Source organism: Truncatella angustata (genome assembly GCF_020726525.1).
Source record: "Truncatella angustata strain MPI-SDFR-AT-0073 chromosome Unknown BKA67scaffold_2, whole genome shotgun sequence".
NCBI lineage: Eukaryota > Fungi > Ascomycota > Sordariomycetes > Amphisphaeriales > Sporocadaceae > Truncatella > Truncatella angustata.
The window spans coordinates 7,136,939-7,162,938 of NW_025763382.1; the positions used below are offsets into that span (position 1 = coordinate 7,136,939).

Consider the following 26,000-nt stretch of genomic DNA (forward strand, 5'->3'; position numbering starts at 1 on the left):
CAAAGAGTGCCTTACTTCTTCGCTACGGGATTTGACCCCGACGCATCCGTGCTGCTTCCACAGTATAGTGGATGACGCGTCAAGGATCGTGATGATTGAGCTCACCTGAAATATCTGCGCAATTAGGAAGGGAATCAACGAAGCGCTTGGGCTAGTCTAATTCCGGGTTTCATGACCACCTCGCTTCATTGCCGGTCGTACTTGTGAGTATAGTCTGGTGAGCAATGCCATTTTGGCTCCCATGAAAGTGATGTTGTCAAGTACTGTAGCGTAGGGACAATACGGATCCGTACGTTTGTGGCACGAAACACTAGGTTAGGACCTTTTTTTTTAGTATTCGCGTACCCCCGCAAAACCACACGCGTCAGCGCTTTATACCACCGGCAGTCGATTGAGTTATCCATATGGGGCAGATGTTTCGAAACGCTCGTACGAACGCCAAGAATAGGGTTACGGCTCGTGTCAGATGAGATCTGGACTTAATATCGGCAAGGCAGACAAATTTGTCAAGGCAGATAGATTTGACAAAGTGCTCAACTCATGTTGAGTGTCTCCAATATTCCTGAAACTTGCCCGTTAACTGCCAGTGGCGCCATCATTCTCAGCCACCCCAAGCCTTACGTCTCGACAGGGAACCACAGAACTTGCTGCTTCACACAAAACATCGGCATATGGATAAGCAGTAGGTAGAAGTTATTCCAGTACTCGGTGCAACTGTTGCTCGCATTATCGGAATTCATTCTCGTTGCACCAACGTATTTTGGCATTGATCATCGTTCTAGAACATACCTGACGATCTTGGGCACGTGTCACTACAACAGATACGTACTAGCTTATTCGGACCGCTCAGACGGCCCCCGAGGCACTAATATCCAATTTACTAAGAAAATATACGTAGATATGCCAGGGGTATTCCACCTCCAGATACACATTGACGCGTCCTCGACCCATCACGAGATCCACTGAACTCACTTCCACCCCCGGGTAGCCGGCTGGTATCCCAAGTTAGAAGGTCGAAAAGAAGCTTGACATCAAGCAAGTCCCTAGATCTGTACGCGGTCCTGACCTTGGGCGCAGGAATAATCGCTTCGCCACGTTCTGATCTATTTTTTACCGAGTGGTCAGTCGAAGGGGAATTTCTGACACGGAGCCGACCCTGCACTCATGGACCGTGACCGCAATTTGCTCAAGCTCAATTGATATCTTCCTGATCGCAAGACCCACTCATGGCCGGCACTTTCGTGAGCTGAACTGCTTTGCGATTCCACGAGCCTTGGCATTGATGAAGGAGGGCCTCTTGTCGCGGCAACCCCTGAGCAGTTAGACTTGTGTCGAGATCAGCTACAGGTTCGTACTTTCTGCATAATGAGCCCTGAAGCGTAGCTTTCAGGGCTTGGCATCCACTTGGCTACTTGCTCTGCGGCATCAAAGAAGTACTTTTTGCATAGTCAAGCCGACATCATACTGGCCCTCTCCGCTCTAGAGCCGACAAGCCATGCAACGGTATTCAGGCCGAGGAGAATCTGCAGCGTGGCTCTCATCTCTTCAAGAACTTATGTCAATCGCAAGGACATGAAGGCTCCAGGACATGAAGGCGTGCAAAGGTCAGAATCGAGCAATTAGGATTACTATTATGTTGTGCGGACTGAGACTAGGCTAATTTGAAAATTTAGTACACCAAGCCTGTTCCATCTACTAAAGCAAGAACGTTCCAACTCCCACGATTAGGCCTGCAATGCCCGTCAACATGGCCTTCTCCACTGGCGCACTATTGGCAGTGGGCGATGGTGTCGAGCCGCCCGTACCAGTCTGGCTGCTGGAAGATGACAACCCCGAGCTGCTCGAGGATGTAGCTGCGGTGGTGTCTGCAGCCGAAGCCACAGAAGACGTAGTGGAAACAGTGGAAGATGGGCTATCACTTGTGACTGTGACAGTAACTGCGGCCGGGGCAGAGGAGGTGGAGGAGGTAGTCAGCTTGATGCCGCAGACTGCTTCAGCATCAAATGTGAACGGCAGGTTTCTAGCTTCACATTCCGAAGTCTGTCGCGTGATGGAATCTGAAGTTTTCACGAAAAACACCTCATGAGCCTGCGTTCTTGGATGCGATTGCCGCGAGCTTTGACTTACCGGGCATGACCGAGGCAGCGCACTTCTCCGCCATACAGCAGAAGTATTTCTCGCGGTACTTCTGCTGCGTGCACATACATGCTGCATCGTTGGTGCAGGACCCACCCGGAAAACTACCAAAGAAGCAGTTGTTCTGGCAAGGAGGCGCATCAGTAATTAAGCCTTCGGTTCCAGTGCTCCTGGGACGAGCAGTACTCACATCGCAGGTCGCGTCACGCTCTTGCTGCTCCTGGTCATAGACGGGCGATGCAGCGGCCAGGTTAGCGCCTAGCATGCTGAAGAGCACTAACACAGCAGACAATCGCGCCATGACGATCGGACTGAAAGCAGAAAACAAATGATGCAAACGAGTGACTGGCGAACTGTACAGGGCGGGCAATTCCTCAGATATGATTCTACGGCAAAGCCGCATCATCGTGAGAAAAGTACCCGAAAATATTTTCTACATTTCAGGCAGTGCTGCGCCGCTGAAAATCGCCAAAGAATTAGGGGGTAAAAGCGCGCAATGCCAAGGATGCTTATCTGTGCTTGTCTGAGTTCAGGGAGCCGGTTTAGGTTTGGATCTGGAGCTCGAGTTTGCAGGGTCGTCGTGCTAGTGCTAGCGAACGAATGATGAGGCCGCTTTGCCGATCCAGACCCCTGGCAATTACAGAGATTCAGTACCTGTTTCCAGCAGCTTTATGCATACCAACAGGTAGGGTAAGTTGCTGACCGTTTCGGGGCAGAAACCGTCGCGATCCCGATGATTTGCACATGAGGTAAAGTTCAACTCTGGCCAAAAGGTCCATGGCTTACAAGTGCATCATAGACATGATCTCACGGTCGTGATAGCTCACTATCTCTAGCAACTTCTGAAAGCATCATCACGAACCCTTCGGACGGATCATTTATGGCTCGCTATCGTCCAGGCAAGCAAGACAGTAGTCCTACTCTGAAGATGCACCGTCGACCAGCTCCCTTTTGGCTGTTGTTACATATGCATTTTAGTAACCGTTATATATTCAACGTCGAATTGCCTCGAGATACGCCGAGCTAGTAAGTAGTTTAGTTGTAGATCCAACAGTATACCAGAGGACAGCTGGGTTATTCTGGATAGACAAGTGGATGTTCGAGTTCATGCTACAATGCCTAGTGATGCATTCTACCATAAAAGACACCCCGCAATGCAGTTGCAGCTGAGAATCGGCTGCATACTGCAATACTCTCATCGATAAAATCTGCCGCGACACCCGATGCAAGTAGTCTTGGCAGGGTCTGGCTCTGGGCAGTGTCTTGTCACACAAGGCTGTACGGAATCTTATCTTTGTGTTCGGGAGTTTCAATCTGGTGTACTAATCTCTTGGCTAGAACCAAATGTATTATTTTTGCCATGTTTAGCTCGCTAGTGTCATGACCGTAACACCATAATCAGTTGACGATGAGGAAGCTTGTTTGGTGTCTTCTTCTTTTTCTTTTCGTAGCCGGACCATATGTGGTGGGTGTGTAGGAAGGTGTCATCCCTTCTATAAACTGTGAATCAGTCGCCATTCAATGAGATGACTGTAACAATTGTAGAGGTTGCATCCAAGCTTTCCTATGTTATGGTGCTACAAACCACACAAGGCTGCAATTGCTGTAAATACACGTGCAATATAAGCAAAGTTCCGCCCAATGATGTTTGTCTCAAGTCGATGCGTAGAATCACATGCATACCAATCTACCATAGGATAATCATGCCGACCAGTAGTGCGGCTGGTAGGTCAGATACACTCGTATATTAACCTGTGGTCCAGTCTTTCTGACTCAGCTTATGTTGTGTGTTTAGTTAAGCAACCAGCCTATCAGGGATCATAAGCGGCCGCATCGCGGCCGCGAGCCGTTACAATGGTAACGACTCGAATAAGCGCCACAGTCCAGCCATAGGTTGATACAGGGATAACCGCAAGGATGTCTCCAAGTCAGCCCGTAACTGTACACATGACCTCGGAGTTATATTCCTTCACATTACACACCTGAAGTTCACCATTCACATCAAGATTACATAATTATTTTGCGATCGAGGCGGACCCCAAAATCTGTGTCAGACGTGCTTTGGGTTGTATAAAGCCCTCAGGATCTCGTAAGGCCGCAGGTGATCCAGTTTCTCTTATTTCGTCAGACCTTCGGCGTGTCTCTTTTTACTGGATCCAGCCATGAAACTAGCTATTATCACTTTGTCTAACTTTGCGTTGTCGTACGCCTGGCAGTGGAACGAAGGGCCATTCCAGAACCGACTTGTGGGCTCCTCGTTTGGTATCCCCAACCAAGACGCCACGTACGATTATGTTGTGAGTATGATTGATCCTGAGTGGCCAGTAGCTTGACTCGCGTGGATTTGAAAGCTAACCTGCCACGTAAAAGGTCATTGGTGGCGGGACGGCTGGCAGTGCCATCGCAGCTCGTCTAGCGGAAGATGGCACCGCATCCGTCGCCCTCATCGAGGCCGGCGGATTTCCTTGGGAGGACCTTGGAAACCAGACCGAAGTCCCAGGTTACACATGGCGATTCGAAGCGTTTGCTAACCTTAGCGACACAAACCCCACCGTGGACTGGGATCTTGAGACGGCGCCTCAGCAAGTGTGTTCTTCCCCATATTGGTCTTGCCCACCTGCGGAACTTTCTAATCAACGATGAAAGAATCTTGGCGGACGGTCTATCCATTATACAGCGGCCAAAACATTCGGTGGCGGGTCTAGTCTTAACGACATGGGATATCACAGGTCAACCATTCAACTGGCTTCGGTATTATTCATTGCTAACGCGTTACAGGGTCACGAAAGGCACAATGAATCTATGGGCTGATTTGGTGGGAGATGATAGCTACACATGGTCAAAGTTTCTCCCTTTCTACAAGAAGAGCACTACGTATACACCTATAGACAGCGTGCCGGATGAGAGCGTTAATTTTGATTACCACAAGCCGGGACCCTTGCAGGTGTCGTACCCTCCGCATCGTCAGCCGACTAATCCTTTTCTATCAAGAGCCTTTGAGAAACTCGGCTTTGGGAAGATGCTGGGCAATAACGGCGGCCTGCTCAACGGCTACGCATACTGGACGTATTACCAAGACCCAGAGGCCCATACCCGTAGCTCGGCCGCCACAGCGTACCTCGGACAGGCTTTAAAGCACAACCACGGCCAGGGGCTTCACCTATACCCTCGTACGCAGGCTCAGAAAATCGTGATCGAGGGAGGCAAAACTCGTGCTGTCATTGCTCAGACAGCGGGATCCAACTACACTATCACGGCCAGTAGAGAAATCATTCTATCTGCCGGATTTATACATTCCCCTCAGATTCTCATGCTGTCTGGTATTGGTCCAGCATCAACTCTGCGGAAACAGGGCATTGAGGTTGTTGTAGATCTTCCCGGCGTTGGCAGCAACTGGCAGGACCAGCCTTACGTGTTTACCCTCCTCGAGACCGATGCCGAAACCGATTCTGCTATAATTACAGATCCCGCGCGTCTGGAGAGAGCTCGTAGGCAATACATCGAGTCCCGATCCGGCCCTTTAACCAGCCCAGGCTTTGACCTTGTTGGTGAGTGCATTTAAGCTCTCTTGACCGGCCGCGTTGGCATTAGATCAGAACTGAGAGGACGTCATGCTGACCTTTCCAATTGTCGAAGGCTGGGAGAAGTTTCCCCCTTCGTACCGCTCTCGACTCAGCCCGCAAGCACTTGCCCTGCTCGACTCCTTTCCGTCCGATTGGCCCGACGTCGAGTTCATTGGTGCCGGTCTGGCGGCTGGCAACCCGGCAGATCCGACGAACAACCGTCTTTTCGCTCTCGTGGCGGGCCTGCTGGTGCACGACTCCGTCGGAAACATAAGCCTCACAAGCGGGGACATCCGTGACCCTCCGGTGCTGAACATGAATCTTCTCACCACAACGACCGACAGGGAACTGGCGGTGGCAGCCGTTCGGCGCGTTCTACAGTTGGCAGACTCTACTGGCATCGTGACCAACAAGCTTAACCCCACGGATGCTCTCATCGGATCCGATATCCAGCTTCTCGAGTGGATCAACGAAAATGTCGTGTTCGGGTACCATGGAAGCTCTACTTGTAAAATGGGAAAACAAGGTGATCGCTCAGCTGTGGTAGACAGTAAGGCTCGAGTGTATGGCCTCGAAGGCCTCCGTGTTGTCGATGCTAGTGTTCTGCCGTTTTGTGTACCGGGGCATCCGAGTGCCACTATATGTGAGTATTGGCCATCCCTCGCTTAAAAGCTTGTCCAATCCGGTCGTTATGGGCCAGCTGACATGTATAATAGTTGCTTTGGCCGAAAAGATTGCGCGCGATATCCATTGCTCGTACCAGATATGCTCAGTGACGGGTGGCGGTGATCATGATGAACTATAAGAAGACATGAAGCAGTTACGTCATGGGAACAAGTGCTGCACATATCCCTGAACATTAGCGTGAATATCAATAATTCAGTGTTCATTATACTACAGAAATAATATGCATTTGTCATACGCGCGTGCCGCTTAAAATTTTTCCCAAACCATAATATTTTATTACTTGCACTGTGAGGCGATACGAAACTGTAAGCTTGAAAGAACAGTGACGACTTCAATGTACATGTCTAAGCGATAATATACTAACAAGTCAGGTAAAGTGCTATCAAGCAGCTAAAGTGGTAGTGCTAAGCACGCAGTGCACAATACAATCGAACGTATTCACAAAATTGAGACTGTCCTCGTTACTGCCACTAATTGCGGTGGTCGCCATAATGCAATTGCTGCTCTGGATGCTGGCCGGGCAGCACATTGTCTGGAATTCGGTCAGGCACCAATGTTTGAATCATGAATTAAAACTGAAGAACACGGTGCATGATTTCAATCTGTGACGTCCCAATGACGGCAAAACTTGTCCAGATAAAGTCGGAGTTGGTCCTTCGAGGCTTCTGACCAAGGTATAGTTCCGTCAAAGGGCCGAGTATGCATATGCTGTATCGCAGCACGAACCATGTAACTATGACTAGGAGGCGTAATATGGATCAAGTCTGGCGGGACGCGCACGTGGTGACATTCTGCGATATCAATGGCCATGATCGTAGAAGTGTCAAGTGCCGCTAGTGAGCTCTTTTTCCACTCCTCTAGAGATCGAAACCCGCTAGAGATGGCTTGTTGTGGTATGTCCAGAACATGCCCATGTAGTGTGAATAACCCTCTACCTTGAGTCAGGACGTTGTAATTTTACCCAAGGTGGCTCAAAAAAAGGATCCAAGTGTTGGGGAATCTCACCTGACCGCTAGGGCTATTGCTGCGCAATAGACGCCCGGTTTGCCTTGGCATTGAGGCAGAATCAAGGCCAGAAAGGCCTGAATGGCACCATCTAGGTCTTGGAGTAGACGTAGTCTGCTATCGAGGTCAGGTATGCTCAACCCTTTTATGACCTGGTCCACGAGACAAGTTGCCTGGGCTGTGCGGCCAAAACAGCCGATTTTTGGCCAATCAAGACAAGAAGCTGGTATATCAGGCATGGAATTCGGACTGATGAGGTCGGCACGGTCTAGAATATCCCACTCGATAGGTAGTTTGGCATCTTTGGGAGGTAAAGTGGTAACTAGTGGTTGCTCAAAGACGCTCACCTCGCAGAAAAGGGCTCTGGCACGCGTGGTTTAATGTTAGCTGGCTAGTGATTCCCTCAAGAAGACCGAGATGCCTTGCCTTTCATAAATGACAATACCCCACCACGTATTGTCGGCTTCTTGGGCTTCTATCTGGATGCCCGTATCCACATGATGGCGGGTCCTGTCGTGGAGGCGAGCAGCATACGCCATCCGTGCACAGCCCGTAATGGTTAAAAATGCAGCTTCGGGCCTCCCATCTGCATATTCGTAAACAGCAAGTAGGATATTGGCTTGAATCAGATGTACCGAAGGCGGTAAGCATCCCTGGACCTGTGCAATAATTGCCTTTGTGACGAGATATAGAGACTTTCGACTGATCGCAGGCGTTTCTTCGTCGGCAGAACTATGCCCTGGGTTCGGAAGGCTTGCAATCAGGCAGATGCTCAGTAGTAAGACAGACGAATCAGTGCTAGGACCTAGTGGCGACGCGATGAGGCTTTTCTGAAAGCGCGTACGAAGGATGATAGGAAGATGCCGATGGAAGGTTTGGAAATAGCGAGCAGTAATGTCGTCCACAAATTGACCAGTCGAGCGGATTATATCTTGGATCTCAATGTGGAGTTGATTCCTGGTTTAGACTTGTCAGAAATGAGCACACGGTTGAGGCAAGATTTGCTCTGACTGGGTTAGATACTGACGAGCGCTCCCAAACTGGACGATACAAACTAGTCTTTGTAGTAGTGGTTACAGACTCAAACAACGTCGTGTCGGACGGCGTGGGAATGGAAACTAATTCTGTGCTCGGCATCTCCCGGCGAATTGATGATGCATTGGATGAGCCACCGTTAGTAGACACGACGTGATTGCGTCGTCGAGGAGCCGAAATGTACTTGCAATCCAGATCTTTCCTACGTGTGAGGCAGAAATAAGCGTTGGCCACCCAAGGCATCTGGCCGACTCACTGTATGCAATAGCTACAGCTAGGAAAAGCTTTATTGCACTTCTTTTTGCGAGTCTTGCAACTAATGCAAGCCTCCCTGGCGCGAGCCATAGCGAATTGTGCGGACCCGTAGATTTACGCGGCGTAGATAGGAATTACAGTTACTTGGGATAACCGACGCTGCGTAGGCTAGATGCGCAGGACGGTAGGGGAAAATGAAGAGATCAATAGAGTAGGGGAGCACTTGTCGGAAAGGTGTCGGACTTGTTGTCGGGAAAATGGCGGGTTTTGTCGGACCTGAGAATAAAAATGGGGCCGACGTTGTGATTGGGTAGCAAGGCCCAGTCTTTAATTTACTTGCTTACAGATAGCATCTATGGGGGACCGACCTGCTGGATAAGTGACAACACCCCTCTCAGGGATTTTATATATCTTCAGCATGGAAAAACTTTATTTGCAGCTATTTCTCTCATGCTCAGAATCAACCAGTCTTTATTGCTAAATGTTAGTGCGACTAACAATTCCTTCATGACCAACTATTCGAGCTGAAAGCTCCCAGCAACTTGGAAAAGCTTGTTACATTGAACAACGCCGCAGTTAAGAAGGGAATACTCCTATGAGGCAACATACTTGTACAAACTTTATATTAAGGGAGAGTAGAGCAAATAAGATGCCCAATAACGACAAGCCAGTAGTCAACACGCCTGTCGTGGCTCCCGCCGGGCCCCCAACAGACCTTACCGCAGAAGAGGGCCTACGAGGTTGGTTATGTGTCCTCGGTGCCAGCATCTGCATCTTCTGCTCCCTTGGATTTCTGAACGCGTACGTGTCCCTTGATCTCAACAACTAATCTCAAACATTCAAGAAGCAGGGCGCCTTATGGTAACATGATTTACAGAATTGGCGTCTTCCAGACGGTATACCAGGAGACATATCTTCGTGACTATACGCCGTCCAGCATATCATGGATATTCGCTCTCCAGTTGGCACTCATGTACGCGGCCGGGCCCCTCTATGGCCGGTTAGTTGACACCTACGGTCCAATGCCTGTGCTTTACCCGTGCAGCTTCCTTTGTGTTTTCGGACTTTGCATGACGAGCTTGGCTACAGAGTACTACCAGATCCTGCTCGCTCAGGGACTTGTCTTCGGTATTGGGTGCGGCGGCGTTTTTACGGCGGCGACGGTCTGCGTAGGACAGTGGTTCATTCGACGCCGAGGCTTGGGCATCGGCCTTGCTACGACGGGCAGCAGTCTCGGTGGTGTTATATTTCCGATTTTCCTGGATCAGTTGATTGGAAAGGTCGGTTTTGGAGGTGCCTTGCGCTATACGGCACTCCTAATTGGGATTCTTCTCTGTTGCTCATTTTTCTTGGTTCGGGCACGTCTGCCCCGTAAAAAATGGAACCCCGACGCGAAATGGTTTGACTTGTCATTATTCAAGCAGAAGCGGTTTGCCTATTATACAATGGGTGCGTTTTTGGTCAAGTAAGTGCTTTTCTACCAGTTTCCAACCTTTTGTTTCTGGCTGACTAAACTCTGCCAAGTTGGGGCTTGTTCGCACCATTCGACTTCTTACCAAGCATGGCATTGAACTCGGGGTTCCCGCCTACTCTTGCGTTCTACCTCGTTTCTATCATGAAGTAGGTTCCCCGGATCCTGATCTCTATTGCGAATGCTCAAGAAGACTTACAAAGATCGTGCTTAGTGCAAGCTCGATACCTGGCCGCATTCTGCCTCCTTATCTTGGAGATGGAATCGGGCATTTCAACGTCCTAACGGTCTCTGCCCTGATGGTAGGAGCTTCCATGCTTGCGTTATGGCTGCCTTTCGGATATCATCCTTCGCAAGCAGGTATCATCATCTTCGCGCTAGTTTATGGAGTCGCTAGCGGGGCCTTCGTTTCTTTGATGATGCCATGTGTGTTCAAGCTGGGCGATATACAAACCATCGGCCAGCGGTTTGGCACATTTCAGATGGTTCAAGGTTTAAGGTCAGTACGAACCTTTGATCCTCGTCCGTTGCGGCGTTGAATCGCAGCCTGTGTCACCATACTAATAATCGACAGTTTCTTGACGGGTCTACCAATCATGGGCGCTATTCTGAACAGTCAAAACAATACCGACTATTCAGGGCTCCAACTCTTTGCTTCTGTGAGCTGCATCCTCGGTACGAGCCTGCTACTAGTAGCAACCTACTTTGTGTCCCAGTCGCACAAAACATGGAAGGTCTAAGAGGTCAGGATGAAGAAGTGTTGAATCACTTTATCTGGGAACTCTGAGCGTCAAACTCGATCGAATGTAGGATTGGAGGCATATGAGCATGCTATATCCTTTTACCACAGTAGGAGCCTAGTAATGTATCATTTCAATGCCAACCCCAACTCATTAAACAAACTCACAATATTGATCGAGCCTCAAGACGTGTTCACGTGGAGCATTTGAAGTGCGATGGACTAACAATTTGAAAATACAGAACTAGACATCGGGAATCGGGGGTTATGTATGGTACTGATCATTAAATTATCTGTAGAAGCTTCTCATAATTTCTTAGATGTATTTGTCCTGTGCCTCATCAACATTGAGCTCGTTAGCTGTGGCTGATTGTATCTCTATCTCTAGCTACACAGACTACTCAATAAACTGCTCCCAGTGCAATCAGTAGTTGGCACCTAATGTTGATGGCCCAGGACTTGACGCTCCCACTTTGCCTGACGGTAACCGGGAACATTCACCATGGTATCAATGTTGACTGGACCAGCGAGCAGCACAGGTGTACCAACTGGACGATAATGTATGAGACTACCGTCGCTTGGACCGATGATTTCTTCATATAGCGTCTGGTGAAGTCTATGGATGTAAACTTGCAATGAGAGGATATGTTACGCGGTGTAGTATCTTATAAACTTCCACAGTTGTAGTTTAGGGGGGAGCTGTACACAATATCGTGACGTTGTAGATATGACGCTTTCCGAAGAACAGCAAATAAATGTACCGTGATTAGTTACTTCTTGTAACCAGGCGCATACCGTACCATGCTACAATTTAGTATCGGAAAACTATCGGTACATGGTCACGTGTGCAAGCTTTGCCGCGCGCTCAGTGTTGCAGAGAGGCTTTTATTTCTTTATGCCTACACTTCCGTTATTGGATATCTCTATGCTAGAAAAGCGAAATTTACATGCAAAACACAACTTTCCAATGCTCATCGCATTGGCGTTTAGTACTCCTTGGCCAACTTGCTGCGAGCGCGGAGCTGATGGCCATACTTGAACATGACGAACGGGATCATACTCAAAAAGGTACCAAACAGCGCCAAAATCAGACCGGCATACTGACTACCGACATTATGGAAGAAAGCACTGGCGAACAGCGGGGTGACGGCACCAAGCGTGTTTCGCATCAGACCCTGACCGGCGATAGCCGACGAGGCGCTCTCGCCATAGCAGTCCGCCGTGTAGCTGTAGGTGCTCTCGAAGACGAAGTAGATACCGAAAGAGATGGGCGCGAGGCCGATGACGGGACCGACCCAGGACAGGTATCCGTACTGAGTGAAGGAGTAGATGAACAGGCCGATGGGGAGCCATACGGCGCCGTACATGGCACCGTATAGACGGTCTTCGGGGACGACCTTTCTGTTCTCGTCCTCCTGGAGCTTATTGTACTTGTTCATCTGGAGGTGGTGTGCCAACCAACCTAGAGTAGTACCAACAGCGAGCGAGATGTAGGGGAGACCACTAACACCCTCAGACCAGCCACGCTTCTCGGAGAAAGTGATGGGGATGACCGACAGGAACAAGAAGACGACAGCCCAGCAGAAGGCAATCCACAGACCGAACGCAAATACGACAGGCTCGGTGGCAAGCATCTTGATGGCCTTGACGGAAGAAGCCTTCAACATGGACTTGATGTCAGGAGTATAAATGTCGTCCTCAGCAACGTAGCGCTCGTCGCCGGTGGCCTTGCGGAGCTGCTTGGCTCGCTTGTGCAGCCTAGCTCCACCTCTGGTCTCGGGGAAGACGAAAACGATGGCAATGAGGAGGGGAACGTTTGCCAACCCCTGGATACCCTCAATCCATCTCCAGCCAATAGCCTGGTCGATGAAGCCGGCATAGATGGGAGCGGCGACAGTGCCGAAAATGGCAACCCAACTGAAAAGGGCCATAGGTCGGCCGCGCTTATGGGGCTCGTACATATCGTCGAAAGTTCCTCCGACTAGAATCGTGCCAACGCAGCCGAAGAGACCAAGCAGGAGGCGGAGACCGATGATAGTGTTGATGTCCTTTGCCAGAGCCAATCCGATGAACAGGAGGTCAAAGCATAGGAAAGCACCTGCGTAGACGATCTTTCGGCCGACAAGCTCACAGAAGGGAGCCAGAATCATGGGTGCGACAGCGCAAGCAATGTTGAAAGTGAATAAACCAAGCTGTCCCATGATGGTAGGAACTCCGAATTCCGCGCACATGCTGTTGATACCAGAGCTGTAAGCTGTCGTTGCAAGACCGATGAACAGTGTCATCAAGTTGAGCATGGTCGTGATGCTTCGTTTATACCACGGATTCCAGTTGAAGGGGTTCTCCTTGTCGCCTGTCGCGAAAGTGAGGACGATATACTCCTTATCGTTATGCTTGACCAACTCAGTCAACGTCAAGGGCATGTCGACCTCGACGGTCTTTATGGGACCGCAGTCTGCATCGATGTCTTCGTTCTCTGCGTCTACATGTTTTCCGCCCACAATCCTTCCGATCATGGGTTCACCCTTTTCATTGCGGACGACTTCCGAGCTGAGATCGGTTTCTGGGGTGTCGACTTGATCCTCGTCCTCTTCGCTTACTTTACTGTTTTGCCTTGTCAGGTTGACCGGCGTTGTGGGAGCGGTCGAGATACCACGTGGGGTGACGGGTCTGCTGTTTGGTCGACTACGAGCATAATAAGAATTGGCTCTTGAAGCTGCCAACGAGCCCGGCCTTGAGGGCGGTGCTGAAAAGGAAGGAAGATAAAATGACATGTTGGCGGGTGCTTAAACCAGATGCTTGTGACGATGAACGAAAACTCGCAATCATAGATGTTTACCTCGACGTGTAGAAAGGGCGACGTTCATCCGTTTTGTTTATCAGCCTTTATCAACACTGTCGATAGACTCGGAGCCGTCGGCCTTATTCTCGTTGAGGTCAGTGTGGAACGAGTGTTTTCGGTCCACCTTATCACCGTGAAGCCGCCGACAGGCGAGGACGAAACTCGACTAAACAGTGGAAAGTGGTCCAAATGGGCCATTTCCATATTTGACGTCATCGCAACGGCGGCCAATGTTCAGTTGATGGTTTCGTGGCAACGGGATGCTTAGCGGAATTGAAATTTCTCAATTCGACGATATAGTACGTCTCGAGGCGATTTAGAGTTGAGGCTCAGATGATCTGCCTAGGCCAAATTTGAGTATGGCGAAACTACCGGGTCTCCACTCACGGACCGTCCGCTCGGCTTCTTGAATCGTGTAAGGCTAGAGATAGCTAGGAGATATGACGTCGACTGTGGACTTCGTCGTCTGATATAGCGCCATAGCTAGTTTGACCGAGATTTTTTTTTAAACAAATCTTTTCACTGAGTATCGAAATTTGGAATGGCATGATGTGATGCCTAGCGACTGCTAAGGCGGTCAGTTCCAGCTATTTCCGCAGTCGCGGTATCTCACCTTGCAATGCGCCGACTCAGTCTAGTAGAACCTACCCCTGCCAGCGCCTCATCCGGCTTTAAATTAAGCAGCCGCCCTGTATTTTCAATGGACATATGAGGTGCAGTAGCAAGCTGGTTTGAAAAAAAAAAAATCCTTATTTTTATTTAATTTTTTCTTTCTTTTGGCCAGTGAACGTCCACAAACATCGGAAGTCTGGGTAGACATTGGAAGCACTTTGCGACCTAGGCCACCAAGTGATCTGGGCCAGAAATGAATACTAATGATTTGTTCCTGACAACGTCGTGTGTTATCCTGGAATTGTAACCGCATCCCTGCTTAGCAAGTCCATACACATTGATATGGTCAACACGTGTGACAACGCATTCGTATAGTTGGTCAAAAGTGATCAGAATGGATTGATCACGAACCGCTTCCTCTCATTACAACCTGGAACCGAGGCATGGGTCAGCATAGTGGAACGACCGTGGAGAGACAGCGGAGAGTGACGTCTCCTAGTTGTTGTATGTGCGGAGGTCGATGAAAGTCCCCAGCTCAGTCACCGTCTGCCCACTTGAGACCCATATGGGGTTGTTGCTGATGTTAATCTCGAGAAAAAACCGGGAAGTAATTTGCATAATGGTGTTAGATCTATCCCGCATTCCGATGCGTGGAGGTCAAGTGAACGTCTGGCCCCCTCCTCACACTTGGTTAGTATCACCGGTTTCTTCGATATTGCTTTTATTGTTCGCACTCTCTTGGTGTGTTTGCTCATGCTAGTTATGAGAACGTCGATGGAGTGTGTGGATTTCAAGACTCTTCCATTTTCGACCCATTGATCCGTTCCGAAACTCCGAAGTCACGGTACGTGATTAAACAGGTGCCGTATGAGCTCAATGGTTGCCCTAGAGGTTCTTCGACTTGGTGACACTTGTCCTCCACCTCGTTCAGCTCTTTGCTACATCGTTGGTATGCAGTGGTGTTTCGTGCTTTGAGCGTCGAAGGCGACGCTCTTTCTGACCAGGTACTCGTTGCTGAGGAGACGGTGTTGGCTCTGCCTGGTCAGGGGTTTGGCACGGTCCCTAACCACACGTTAGAGCCAGATGGTCAAAGTCACATATGGACCCTTCAGATGAACGGGCCGAACAATGCCCCGTGTCCGCATTATGTATCAAATATCTTGTAGTTCTATTTTATGGTCTGTCTGGTGCATGTAACTTGACGGTCTCAGGATGATTGAAAAGTCAATCTCGCTGCATTGTCTCTGTAATTCGCCATGCCAAACGCGAATGGCGACGATTCACTCTGACTAGACCACAACTCCTGGAGCTTGATCCGGAGTGGGCCCTCTGAAGTCTCACAGACCACGTTGCTCTTTAGGCTCTCGTTGTCCATCCGTTCCTGGACTGATACCATCCTGGTCGTCGTTGTACTATAGTAGGAACTGGCTCATGAAGTAAAATATAGCCACAGCAAACTTGCCAGCACTCCTATGGTCATCACCAGGACCGCCATGATTTCGGCGAATGAATCCAATGATTCTAACCATATCTCTAGCTGAATCGGTACCAGTCTGTACCCAATCTGGTTCGGGAAAGCGTGCCGGCGTTGCTGTATTCTTCGAGCGACGTGCACTTTCAGATCACGAACCTCCACTACTATTTTGTGGTGCAGGGTACCTCCTCGTTGAACCACATACAGTGTCTGGGTATCCGCAGTGTAGGTCCAGTCCAGGCCGTAGGTGGCAGTCACATGGATCTGGCGTCCACGATAATGGTAGGCCGGCATGTATATCTCCGTTGTTAGAGACTCCTCCTCAGCTGACTTGGATTTCTTGTGGGCACGATAGCGCCACTGAAACTCGAAACGCAGTGTCCGTTCATTCCAGTTTGAGCTTATAGGAGTCCCAGCAATCTTGACAGCGTATGGTCTGATGACAGCATCAAGTACCCTACCACCCCGATAGAGCTCGTGCTTCTCGTGGGCACTGTTCCTATAGTCAGGTCGAGCTTTTACGATATGCCCGTGACCATCTCCGACCATGACCTGCTCATCACTATTGACGACTGAGAAGTCTTCTTTGTTCCAGCCATCGCCGTACTCAGCACGATTATCGGGATTGTAATTCCAGAGCGTAAAACCATCCAAAAGGTTGTCTTCCATAGCGCTGACAAGAGCACCCATCAGCTCTCTTTGCTTGTCATAATCTCCCGTCAAGAAGGCATGCCCATTGTTTATATCGTAAGGAAACCCAACTTCGCCTATAAGAGTGGGCACCTTGCCCAAAGACATATGGCCGTATTTGACGATATTGCCAATTTGCTTGCGATAGTTCTTTCTCAGGCCTCCAGCACCGAAGTAAAGCGCATTCAGAACGAACATTCCCCTTGAAAGTCCTTGCACGTTGACATTCATCCACGAATGGAGCTTACTGAACACAACGTTCAAGTCGTAGAAATGGGGAGCATAGACAAAGTTCTGAGGACGTTCTTTCGGTGACAGCATGGTTTGGACGGCATAACTCTGCTTGCGACGAATCTTGCTGTCCGACTGCGAGGGCCATTGAGGCATAAACTCGTTGGGTATAGGCTCAACGAAAGACAGCTGGCTGCTGACCTTACGCGACATGCGTTCGGAGAAACGTTGCAAGAAAGGCGCGTAACAGTCTCGATACCATTCCAGATCTCTCCCCTCTCGGCCTGGCCGATGGTCCTTTTCGAAATAGTCTGGGCGGATAACTATCGGGACCTCTCGTTTTGCATCCCAATCCCAGACACCATAGGATCGCCAAATGCACTTTCCCACTCCCCTTGGCCTGTCTACAGTGGCACCGGAGGTATCACTTAACCAAGCAGATCGCCCCTTCGGGTCCACGACGGTGCGATGAGAGATGCGTGTTGGCCACGGCCAAGATTTGACATAGTACGGCACTGTCTGAGCGTAGCCACTGCCGAGCGCCAATGCCTGAGTAAAAGAGGGATAGTACCCTATGTGTAGGTCGGTTTCGTAGTTCCAGCCTTCAAAACCATGCAGGTTCACCAACCCACGATGGGGCTCGTTGATCGGTTCGAAGCCGATGCATGCCTCCAGGTCTCCAATCTCGTCAGCTAGACGACCGAAGGCCTCGATAAGGGCGTCTTGTAAGAAGGACTGCACCGATACGGTCTCGGGCTTGCCTTTGCCGCTCAAGGGTGTGCGTTGACATTTCAATTCAGGGGCAAGCATGTCCCCTGCCCAGAATAGCGTGGCCATTGTCGAGGCGGCCAACTTCTGGTAGCCCGATGGCCAAACAAAGGGCCCACTGGGCTCCTTTTCGTTGACTGGCGCCTGTGCCCGCCTCAATTCGTCCTGTCCATGTACATATGCAGCGCCCGTTTCGGTGAATGCCTCGATATCCAGGCCGGCTGCTTCAAAAGTCCAGCCTGGAGCCCCACTGCCACCGCTAAACCGACTCCAGACATCCTGATGTGCGCAGACAAAACATTTAATACCGTACTTTGGCATCAATTCGAAGAGTTGCCGTAGGTATGCGATATACTCTAGGTCTAGATCTGTGTTCGGATTCGGTCCTGCATGCCCAATTGACTCCCACGTGACAAGCAACCGAATGAACGGCATGCCCCAGGCCTGGAGACGTCGAAAGTGAAGCGGTGCCTCCTCGAGCGGAAATGGGCGCCCCACGAACGTCACGGTGCGGTGCTCATAGAACCCTTCCGTGAGGTGGGAGAGGCCATTTGGCTCCGTTGGCAGCTTGGATGCGCCGGACACATTCCAGCCACGCAGCATCAGAACGCGCCCATATCCATCGACAAAATGGCCATCCTCGATGCGAATTGGCCCTCCTAGAGCAGCCTCAGAGAGGTCAGCCGCTGCGTATGTTTGCATTTCGTGGAGGAGATGAGTGGCATAAACGATGCAATGGCAGGCAAGAGGAAATGCTATGTGATGAGATGGTGATGACACGCAAGCGTGGGGTGCGATCTCCACTTCCCGCCCAGACCCCTGATAATCTGCACGCCTAGGCTGTCAAAGACCAACGATACTGTTGCATTTCTCAATCGTGACGAAAATTTAGGGATGTGAATCTTGACCAACTACGTAGCAAACATCAGCCTTCGAATTGACACAACGCCCTTGTTGGTGGGATCATCTCCGACGCAAGACACTTGTCACGATGATTATTCATCCTTTCATGCACACCGGAAATGCTGGCTTAAGGGCACCACGTGTCAGCCTTCGAATGACCAAATAAAGCATGCGATCAAGATGCTGACACTTTGGATTGCAAACCGCTTCCGTAGCCAAGCCGATATTTCTGCACATGGAGTTCCCACTCAGTGCGTACCGACGGTGTCGTCTCACTTCTTTCCGGAGCATACTTCACCTTTGTGGCTTCGAGGAGTAAGGCAGGTCGCCGAACCAATGTGTATCCGACACCTCCCAGTCCTCTCATCCCTGGTCGAAAACCCAATTGCCGTTCTGCACTGGTGTCTTCGAGTGTCAAGTGCTCGTCATGATGAACCATGGGCAAGGTGGTTTTGACACGTATTAATCTTAGAAGTCAGCCGCCAAATCGACAGAATAGCCACCTCTTAGTCAATCCGTTCGGTAATTTTCGATAGCACACCAGCCGTGGTATCTTGAGCAGTATTTAGTACTGACAAGCCGCAGTAGTAAATTCTCGTATGCATATCAGGGACCTTTGCAGTTGGTGGACGACTTGTTGATTGGCAGAATAATGCATTTTTGTTCAGCCATTTGGTCCACTGTTGCATATGAGCTCCAAGAATCTAAGGGCACTCCTTTACCGAAAGCCCATGACTTGAAGAAATGGGTATGGTTTATTAGTGTGGAGAACAATTTCTGAGTAAAAGACAGGCGTGGCCAAGCCTTCCAACGCAAATTGTATGATCACCAAAACCTGTCCGTAATCGAAATGCCGTAAACACTTGGTGTCGTCGACCGCCAAAGCAATAAAAACTCTAATCGCGTAGGTATAACTAAGAAAAGGCCGTCCGATCAATCACTGGTCTTGAGGTAGAGCTACTGTGAATTTATTGATTCATGGTTGTACGCATCGAATCACATCCTATCAAATGCGTCTGGAGCTCCAATCGCCATCTCAGCCGCCGCCAACTGACTCCAGGCTCAACTTCAATCAGAAGCATAACAATCCCAATGTCTTCAATACCTCCATAGACCACAAATATTATTCCTAAAGTCTACATCACTGTTCTAGTGTGGCGCAATACCGGCTTGTCGGCGACACAGCTGACTTCCAAGGCAAACTTGTCGTCCCCATCATTTTTCGCAACAAGTTATTGGATACAGGTCAGCTGCGCAAGGTGGTCGCAGTGTATCAGTCCCTCTACAGAACCATGGTCGCTGAGCCGGGTACTTGTATCGGACGTCTCGAAATCGCAACGATCTCAGAGTATCCCGTGAATAACACACGTCCCGAAACTAGATGCTGATGTTGTCGCGTCACAGGCACTGGAATAAGGAGTACTCGAATAGGAGGGCTAACTACATCATCATCACTGACCAACCAACCAACATCGTTTTCGCCCACAGCAGTAACGTGATTACAAGCCCGACGATATCAACCTTTACACGATCCGCAACCGCTGATGCCAAACAGGCTCTGCGAATCACCAACGCGCGTCGAAGATGATTCAGTGAAACGACTTGGCTTTAAGTATAAAAGCTGGCCCGGCTTTCTCCTGGGGAGATGTTGTCCTGCTTAATGAATGCATCTTCTTTTTGATATATCTTTGTATCTCATCACTTCCGTCAACCGAGCAGCTGTATCTAAAGTAGTAATAATCGAAGCATCGACAATCAAAGCATCACGCCCCTCATGAAAGTCGAGCGGCTCATGGAGAAGGCGGCTGGGAGGCCCGAGGAACGCCCCAAGAAGCCGCGCAAGAAGATCCAGAAGAAAGACAAGGTTGAAAAAGGGGGGGGCAAGGGGCTCCAGGAGAAGATTAAGACGGTCAAGGGCAAGGGCAAGGGCAAGGAGCCGGCCGTGGCTGAGAGCAGCACCGGCGCCAGCCCAATAACTCATGGAGTCGCCCGGCTGGATCCAGATCCGCTCCGCATGCATCCGCCTGAGGTGTAGCAACTCCCCGCGGGCCACGAAGCAAGCTTTTGCCGAATCCGCCTCGCAGGATGCTCATGGAGGCGACTCAAAAGGGGTTAGGAAGTGAGATGTGCCGCCCACCGCGTACGGCCAGGGACACACGTTGACGAGTTTCCACAGCAGCATAGCACGCTACACGTCGTGGCAGAGACATGATGGGGGGAAAGGAGAGAATGCACCCGGGCCTTTGAGTTAACAGGAGAGACATTCAGCCAACGGGCCCGGAGGCTTATGTGAGGCAGGCAGCAATAGACACAACGACCGCCGACACACACTCATCGCAAATTGCGGCCTGTTTGATCAAAGTCCCACATAGACCTGACCAAGAGTGATTGATACGTCGTGTTCAACACCCACACTGATGTTGCCCACCCTGCCAAACAGGACATGACATGACATCGTCGCCCACCCAAGTCGTTTCGGTCATACAACATAGGCTGTAATAACGGGCAAAATCTCAACAAGGCAACGTGCCAGAGTGGTTAATGGGTTAGCCTCGAAAGCTAATGACCTCGGTCGCGCAGGTTCGAATCCTGCCGTTGTCGCATATCTTTTTGAGTTTTGGTGATCTTTCATCTCCACCTTGTCATCTGTATGTGATGCGTCGTGAACAGCGAACGATTTTTTTTCCCTCGTGGTTTGGGTTAGTAGCGCCGGGTTTACACGTCGGGAATAGTGGGTTTTAGATCGTGACGGCGGAAACACCACATATAAAACAATATTTGTACATATCGAGCTCTACGATTTACGTCTTATACAGTCATAAATCCACAGGAGGGGGGATCAATGAGCTGCCAGTGACTGTTACTAAACCTCTCTTCATAATTGGCTAACACGGCTTGCGGATGAATCCAAGACGGGTGTAAGTACATGTGTGTGAAAATGTGTATTGTGCTGACTTTAGAGTGTCATGCGGGTATCGTGGTTCTGTTTGAACTCGTCAACTCCTTGCCTCCCTTTCTAAACAACATCGTAGCATAACCTGAACTCGCGAACTCATGCAGAGAACATCGAGCCATATGCCCCCATCGCGAGACCCTCAATTAACCATGCTCTTTGTACCATTCCGATTAAAGACCACATCCTTGCGCTCAAACACCAGATAACCATGCCCCTATTGTGCCATGCTCATTACGCCGCTGATGACCCCAAACCATTATGAAATGCTTCGGACTCTCTGATGAATTCCAGTCCGTTGCCGCACGACAGCAGCGTACAACATTGCCCAGTCGAGGTCCTGATCGTCGAGTATCAGGGAAAATAGCAAGAATTATCTGAAGACTCTTCGACCGCCGGCGCGAGCAGCAAACCTCTCGGTGCCATTCTTTGTCTGCTGACTCCAAGCTAGGGTGTTGCCGCCAGAGCCTCCAGTCGCACCAGAGGCTTTCCATCTTCGATAGGCCTCGGCAAGATGCTCGGGCCGCAGGGGCGCCTGACGACGGTGCTTCGATTGGTTGCTGATACCTTCCTCGTTCTCCTTTTCGTCTGGAAGGTCGGTCTGCTTGACGCCTGCTCGGATCTCCTCCTCGTGTACTCGTCTTGCCTCTTCGATCATATCGCCGAGGAACAACTTGCAGACGACTTGCATGGCTTGGGGTATATTGGCTGCAACCGACTGAGATGTGACCGAGTTGATGTACTGGAACGTGTTAGTGCAAGTCAAGTCTCGTACAAGGACCCCGTCGTGGCTGCCGCCCTACCTTTCTAATATTGCCAATTTGAATCTTGGACTGATGCCAGACCTCGTAACGATGAAACTGGTTGTCGTCCATCTTCTGCTTCAGTAAGGCGCGAATCCGCTCCTCCTCCTTGATCTCATCCTTGGTTCGCGCAGCTGCTCGACTGGCCAGATTATCAGGATCCTCGTAGTCTCCGGGTCCACCCCCGCCGTCGGCATCATCGTCGTCGGCCGCTTTCTTCGCGCCACTGGCGTTGCTGATGATACTGGGAGCAGCGCCGTTGGCGGCGCTTGGGGTGCCACCTCTTGCAGCTTCCTCGGCGGCTTCTCGTGCCCTCTCCGCCTTTGATTTGCGGCCGCGCTTCTTCTTGGCAGGCGCGGCGCTCACCTGGCTCCCACTAACGAGACTCATGTTGTCGGCGCTGGGTGAGCGCTGGTATGTTGGAGAGTATCGGCCGCCCGACTCTTCTGGTGGGAAGGATGTCTGGCGCAAAGGGTGGGCTGAGACGGCGGATGTTGCGGACATGACTGACGTCTTTCGGCGCTTGATAGATGAAGTGTCGACGGAGGTGGAGTTTCGCTTCTTGGAGGCTGGGAGCGAGGCGGAGGAGTATGGGGGAGAGCCCGCAGGCGAGTAGGCAGGTGGTGAAGCCATGTTGATACGTCTGATGGGACTTGTGCGCCCAAGAGTTTGATGCTCAGCTCAAAGTCGAAGCACCCGTTGCGACAGGCATGTAGGGAGTCGCTCAGCTAGTGGTATGTGTCATGAACGAAGACGTGAGGAGGTGAGAATTCGGAAGGATGGGTCGTCGCTCGCATGCGGGGGGTTTCTTGGGGATTGCGGTTGTTGTTTGCAGTCAAAAGATGCAGTCGCGATGGTGGAATGAAGCGATGCAATGAACGAAATGAAATGAAATGAGATGCGAGTAACCGAATGAACGGAGACGATTGACGAGCTTCAGCGGCCTGACGTCTAAGGTTAACCCAAGGTTGGTTAGTCTACGTGTCCCAGCGCTCGCCAGGGAGCTTCTGGGATTCTGCCGGTTCAGCGCTAAACTTCACAGAGCTCACAGAGCTTACAGAGCAAACAGAGGCCCCCGAAATGCTTTGACCGCCCCAAGGAAGGGATCCCACCCCCCCCAAGCCCGCTCAGGTGAGCGGCGTTGTCGGCTTCCTGTGGCTTAATGTACGTGGGGTAGCGGCTCTTTGGTGGGGCATCTGCATGTCTCCAAAAGGCTGGAATGGACCCTAGACCTTACGTCAAAATTTCGACTTGGCCATGGTAGGCAAGTAGGGATCCGACAGCGGGGGGGGCACTCGACTCGGTTGATTGATTCAATTGAGAAGCGCCATTGGGGAATTTTTGCCTGTCCGGTCCAGCAAAAGTCAAAAAGCTGAAGAGGGCCTGGAAAATTGCCTCGGCGTACCAGTTACTTTCAAGACTTTAAACATACTTGAGCTACTGTAGACCGACCAAACGAGACTTCGGGTTTGCTTCTCCATCACCTCATTCGATTCGACTTCCTATCTTAGCCGTGCTACGGAATACCCCTACTACCTGTCATATCATCCACCCGCCGCCGGCATGAGCGAATAATCAGAGAACCAAGGAGGAAAAATAAAAGTAAAATAAAATAAAAACAAAAACCACACCCCCGTAGAAGGAGTGTTGGTCTCCCTCGTCACCGCATTGTAGTGGCGCATCTGTCTGCTGTGTCGTCACCCAATCACGCATTAGTCCATCAGATTCACCCACTCACTCCCTCCCACCTGTCGCGACAATGGTCGAGTTTGCGACAACCACCAAGTCGAGAAAGTCCGACTCGTCGGGCTCCTCGAGTACCGGCGTGTCAGACATCGACGACGCCGCCGGGGCCAGCCCTCAGATCCCCCGCGACCACGACAAGAAATCCAACAAGAGGAAGGCGAAGCACCGAGCTCGGGACGGCGGCGCAGATGAGGTGGATGGTGGTCACTCCAAATCCAAGAGGAGAAACAGTCTGCACAAAGCTGCCAGAGACCCCCGCGACGAACCCAATGGAAAGAAGGTCAAGAAGGTCAAGACCGAGGGCGTCATCACGAGGTCGCCCAGTCCCGTCATCGACTTTGACGGGCTGAGCCGTCCAAGTATGCTTGCCCCCTCCAACGCCGCGCCGCTGTTGTACTGACTCATCCAGGCCGTGGAACTCGCGAGCGCCTCGAGGAGAGCAGCGAGCAAGCAGCCCAGCGACTCGAGAAGATGCGCCAGGCTGTCCGAACCATGCTCGAATGCATAGGCGAAGACCCTGACCGAGAGGGTGTCTTGGACACCCCATCACGATACGCCAAGGCCATGCTCTTCTTTACCAAAGGCTACCAGCAGAACGTCAAGGACATTGTCAATGATGCCATCTTCCACGAGGGGCACAATGAAATGGTCATCGTCAAGGACATCGAGATCTTCAGTCTCTGCGAGCATCATCTGGTTCCCTTTACCGGAAAGGTAGGGCCGGACCGCCCATCGTTAATGACTACATGCTGACAAAAGCGCAGATGCACATTGGCTACATCCCCAGGGACAATGTGATCGGCATCTCCAAGCTGCCACGCATCGCCGAACTGTTTGCGCGACGCCTCCAGGTCCAGGAGCGCTTGACAAGGGAAGTCGCAAATGCGATCATGGAGATCCTGAAGCCACAAGGTGTCGCCGTTGTCATGGAGTCGAGCCATCTCTGCATGGTTATGAGAGGAGTCGAGAAGACCACAGCGACCACCATAACAAGCTGCGTGCTGGGCTGTTTCGAGAAGAAGGAGAAGACGAGAAGCGAGTTCTTCAGTCTGATCGGGCTCAATCGGAGAGTATAGTCATATGATGTCAGTGTCATTCGTATATACAGAGCATTTGGTCTGGAGTTTTTAGGAGTTCGATTTGGGACCTCAACGATTCCCCTCAACTTTGCCGGTGGCAGGGTGTGTGCATTTACTCGAAAGCATTTATATGGTCTCAACGCCGACCAAAAAAGAGGCAACTCAACGGAATGATATGGGAAACACAGTCCCATTCAACATGTAGTCATAGACACAAAAGACATGAGAGCATTGCGACTTCAAATCCTGATCTATGAGCCCTTAAAACACCTTCGGCGGACCTATGGTTCACGATATTAAACCACAATCCGCACCCTACCGTCAAGCACGATTGTACCAATTCAATGACTTGAATCGGGCTGATCACTTTATATTTGTACTTCATGTCAACGTTCGCCGGGCACGAAGTTGTCTCCGCTGTACGGTCGACTCTACATGTAAGTGCCAGTTCATCAAGCAGCCACCGGTCCTGTATCGCCTCATCAATCACTTCCGTGATTCTCCTTCTCTCCACGTCTCGAGCATTGCCTTCTTCGTCGGTGAGCCTGATCTTCTGCGGCCAATATCTCATTAACTTTGCGCCGGGCCGCCTTCGTACTTGCCGCCTCGACCTTCGGGTCTGCCTCCTCCGGCTTCTCGTTCGAGGTGGGCTTCTGGTAGAACCGGAGAAGCAAGGGAGCTGCGCCCATAGTTTCCACCTCAATTCTCACAAACCTGTCGACCCATTCCCAGGGCGGCCATGTCACGGGGTCCTAATGTCTACCACGAATCGCCCTATCCGTAGCCCACGACGCCGCATCGACAGGTCTTGATGCCCGCTTACGTCCACCCACTTCCGGTTGACCAGGTCGAGAGCGGCATCCAGTTTCTCGCCGGTCATTTCACTCATCGCGAGGTAGTGCCCCTCTTCTTCCGCGGTCCACTCCAATCCACCTTGGTTCCGAGATTGACGAAGTCCCTGTTCTAGGTATCTTCGCCGTATTCTATGTTTGGCATGGTGCTGCTTCG

General features: G+C 50.8%; 8 protein-coding genes and 1 non-coding gene across 9 annotated transcripts; 4 read left to right on the top strand and 5 right to left on the bottom strand.

Moving 5' to 3' along the window:
• Positions 1–1,341: 1,341 nt before the first annotated feature.
• On the bottom strand, positions 1,342–2,619 carry BKA67DRAFT_558092 (uncharacterized protein). The gene is made up of 3 exons (XM_046102300.1): positions 2,327–2,619; positions 2,128–2,260; positions 1,342–2,057 (listed from the first exon to the last, which is right to left on the bottom strand). Exons 1-3 carry the CDS (start codon positions 2,540–2,542, stop codon positions 1,696–1,698), a joined length of 711 nt encoding a protein of 236 aa, XP_045962686.1. The 5' UTR covers positions 2,543–2,619; the 3' UTR covers positions 1,342–1,695.
• A 1,679-nt stretch (positions 2,620–4,298) lies between these two features.
• BKA67DRAFT_511809 (uncharacterized protein) lies at positions 4,299–6,504 on the top strand (the record flags this gene model as incomplete). Its single annotated transcript, XM_046097426.1, has 6 exons — positions 4,299–4,433; positions 4,507–4,722; positions 4,783–4,865; positions 4,915–5,684; positions 5,773–6,342; positions 6,416–6,504. The coding sequence occupies 6 exons, from the start codon at positions 4,299–4,301 to the stop codon at positions 6,502–6,504; spliced, it is 1,863 nt and encodes a 620-aa protein (XP_045962687.1).
• A 141-nt stretch (positions 6,505–6,645) lies between these two features.
• BKA67DRAFT_558100 (uncharacterized protein) lies at positions 6,646–8,907 on the bottom strand. The gene is made up of 5 exons (XM_046102301.1): positions 8,683–8,907; positions 8,419–8,628; positions 7,818–8,348; positions 7,392–7,754; positions 6,646–7,317 (listed from the first exon to the last, which is right to left on the bottom strand). Exons 1-5 carry the CDS (start codon positions 8,769–8,771, stop codon positions 6,984–6,986), a joined length of 1,527 nt encoding a protein of 508 aa, XP_045962688.1. The 5' UTR covers positions 8,772–8,907; the 3' UTR covers positions 6,646–6,983.
• A 423-nt stretch (positions 8,908–9,330) lies between these two features.
• Positions 9,331–10,892, top strand: BKA67DRAFT_512950 (major facilitator superfamily domain-containing protein; the record flags this gene model as incomplete). The annotated part of the gene is made up of 5 exons (XM_046097519.1): positions 9,331–9,482; positions 9,559–10,146; positions 10,206–10,301; positions 10,367–10,651; positions 10,727–10,892. The coding sequence occupies 5 exons, from the start codon at positions 9,331–9,333 to the stop codon at positions 10,890–10,892; spliced, it is 1,287 nt and encodes a 428-aa protein (XP_045962689.1).
• An 854-nt stretch (positions 10,893–11,746) lies between these two features.
• On the bottom strand, positions 11,747–14,069 carry BKA67DRAFT_558111 (major facilitator superfamily domain-containing protein). Its single transcript, XM_046102302.1, has one exon. The coding sequence runs from the start codon at positions 13,663–13,665 to the stop codon at positions 11,878–11,880; it is 1,788 nt and encodes a 595-aa protein (XP_045962690.1). The 5' UTR covers positions 13,666–14,069; the 3' UTR covers positions 11,747–11,877.
• Positions 14,070–15,774: 1,705 nt separating this feature from the next.
• On the bottom strand, positions 15,775–18,210 carry BKA67DRAFT_512415 (glycoside hydrolase superfamily; the record flags this gene model as incomplete). The annotated part of the gene is made up of 1 exon (XM_046097472.1): positions 15,775–18,210. One exon carries the CDS (start codon positions 18,208–18,210, stop codon positions 15,775–15,777), a length of 2,436 nt encoding a protein of 811 aa, XP_045962691.1.
• A 2,721-nt stretch (positions 18,211–20,931) lies between these two features.
• On the top strand, positions 20,932–21,012 carry BKA67DRAFT_t51. The gene has a single exon. It is a non-coding gene; the product is annotated as a tRNA-Ser (tRNA).
• A 257-nt stretch (positions 21,013–21,269) lies between these two features.
• BKA67DRAFT_558116 (uncharacterized protein) lies at positions 21,270–23,290 on the bottom strand. Its single transcript, XM_046102303.1, has 2 exons — positions 22,168–23,290; positions 21,270–22,106 (listed from the first exon to the last, which is right to left on the bottom strand). Exons 1-2 carry the CDS (start codon positions 22,798–22,800, stop codon positions 21,738–21,740), a joined length of 1,002 nt encoding a protein of 333 aa, XP_045962692.1. The 5' UTR covers positions 22,801–23,290; the 3' UTR covers positions 21,270–21,737.
• A 1,019-nt stretch (positions 23,291–24,309) lies between these two features.
• Positions 24,310–24,989, top strand: BKA67DRAFT_512346 (uncharacterized protein; the record flags this gene model as incomplete). Its single annotated transcript, XM_046097463.1, has 2 exons — positions 24,310–24,627; positions 24,678–24,989. Coding segments are annotated over 2 exons (630 nt in total), but the record flags the coding sequence as incomplete, so codon positions are not given.
• Positions 24,990–26,000: the final 1,011 nt, after the last annotated feature.

Coding starts and splice junctions, on each gene's coding strand:
- BKA67DRAFT_558116 (XM_046102303.1), bottom strand. CDS start 22,800: ATGGCTTCACCACCTGCCTACTCGCCTGCGGGCTCTCCCCCATACTCC. Junction 22,107..22,167: donor AAATTGGCAATATTAGAAAG/GTAGGGCGGCAG, acceptor AACACGTTCCAG/TACATCAACTCGGTCACATC.
- BKA67DRAFT_558100 (XM_046102301.1), bottom strand. CDS start 8,771: ATGGCTCGCGCCAGGGAGGCTTGCATTAGTTGCAAGACTCGCAAAAAG. Junction 8,629..8,682: donor AGCTGTAGCTATTGCATACA/GTGAGTCGGCCA, acceptor CCTCACACGTAG/GAAAGATCTGGATTGCAAGT. Junction 8,349..8,418: donor CGTCCAGTTTGGGAGCGCTC/GTCAGTATCTAA, acceptor AGTCTAAACCAG/GAATCAACTCCACATTGAGA.
- BKA67DRAFT_558092 (XM_046102300.1), bottom strand. CDS start 2,542: ATGATGCGGCTTTGCCGTAGAATCATATCTGAGGAATTGCCCGCCCTG. Junction 2,261..2,326: donor AGCGTGACGCGACCTGCGAT/GTGAGTACTGCT, acceptor CCTCCTTGCCAG/AACAACTGCTTCTTTGGTAG. Junction 2,058..2,127: donor CGCTGCCTCGGTCATGCCCG/GTAAGTCAAAGC, acceptor TGAAAACTTCAG/ATTCCATCACGCGACAGACT.
- BKA67DRAFT_558111 (XM_046102302.1), bottom strand. CDS start 13,665: ATGTCATTTTATCTTCCTTCCTTTTCAGCACCGCCCTCAAGGCCGGGC.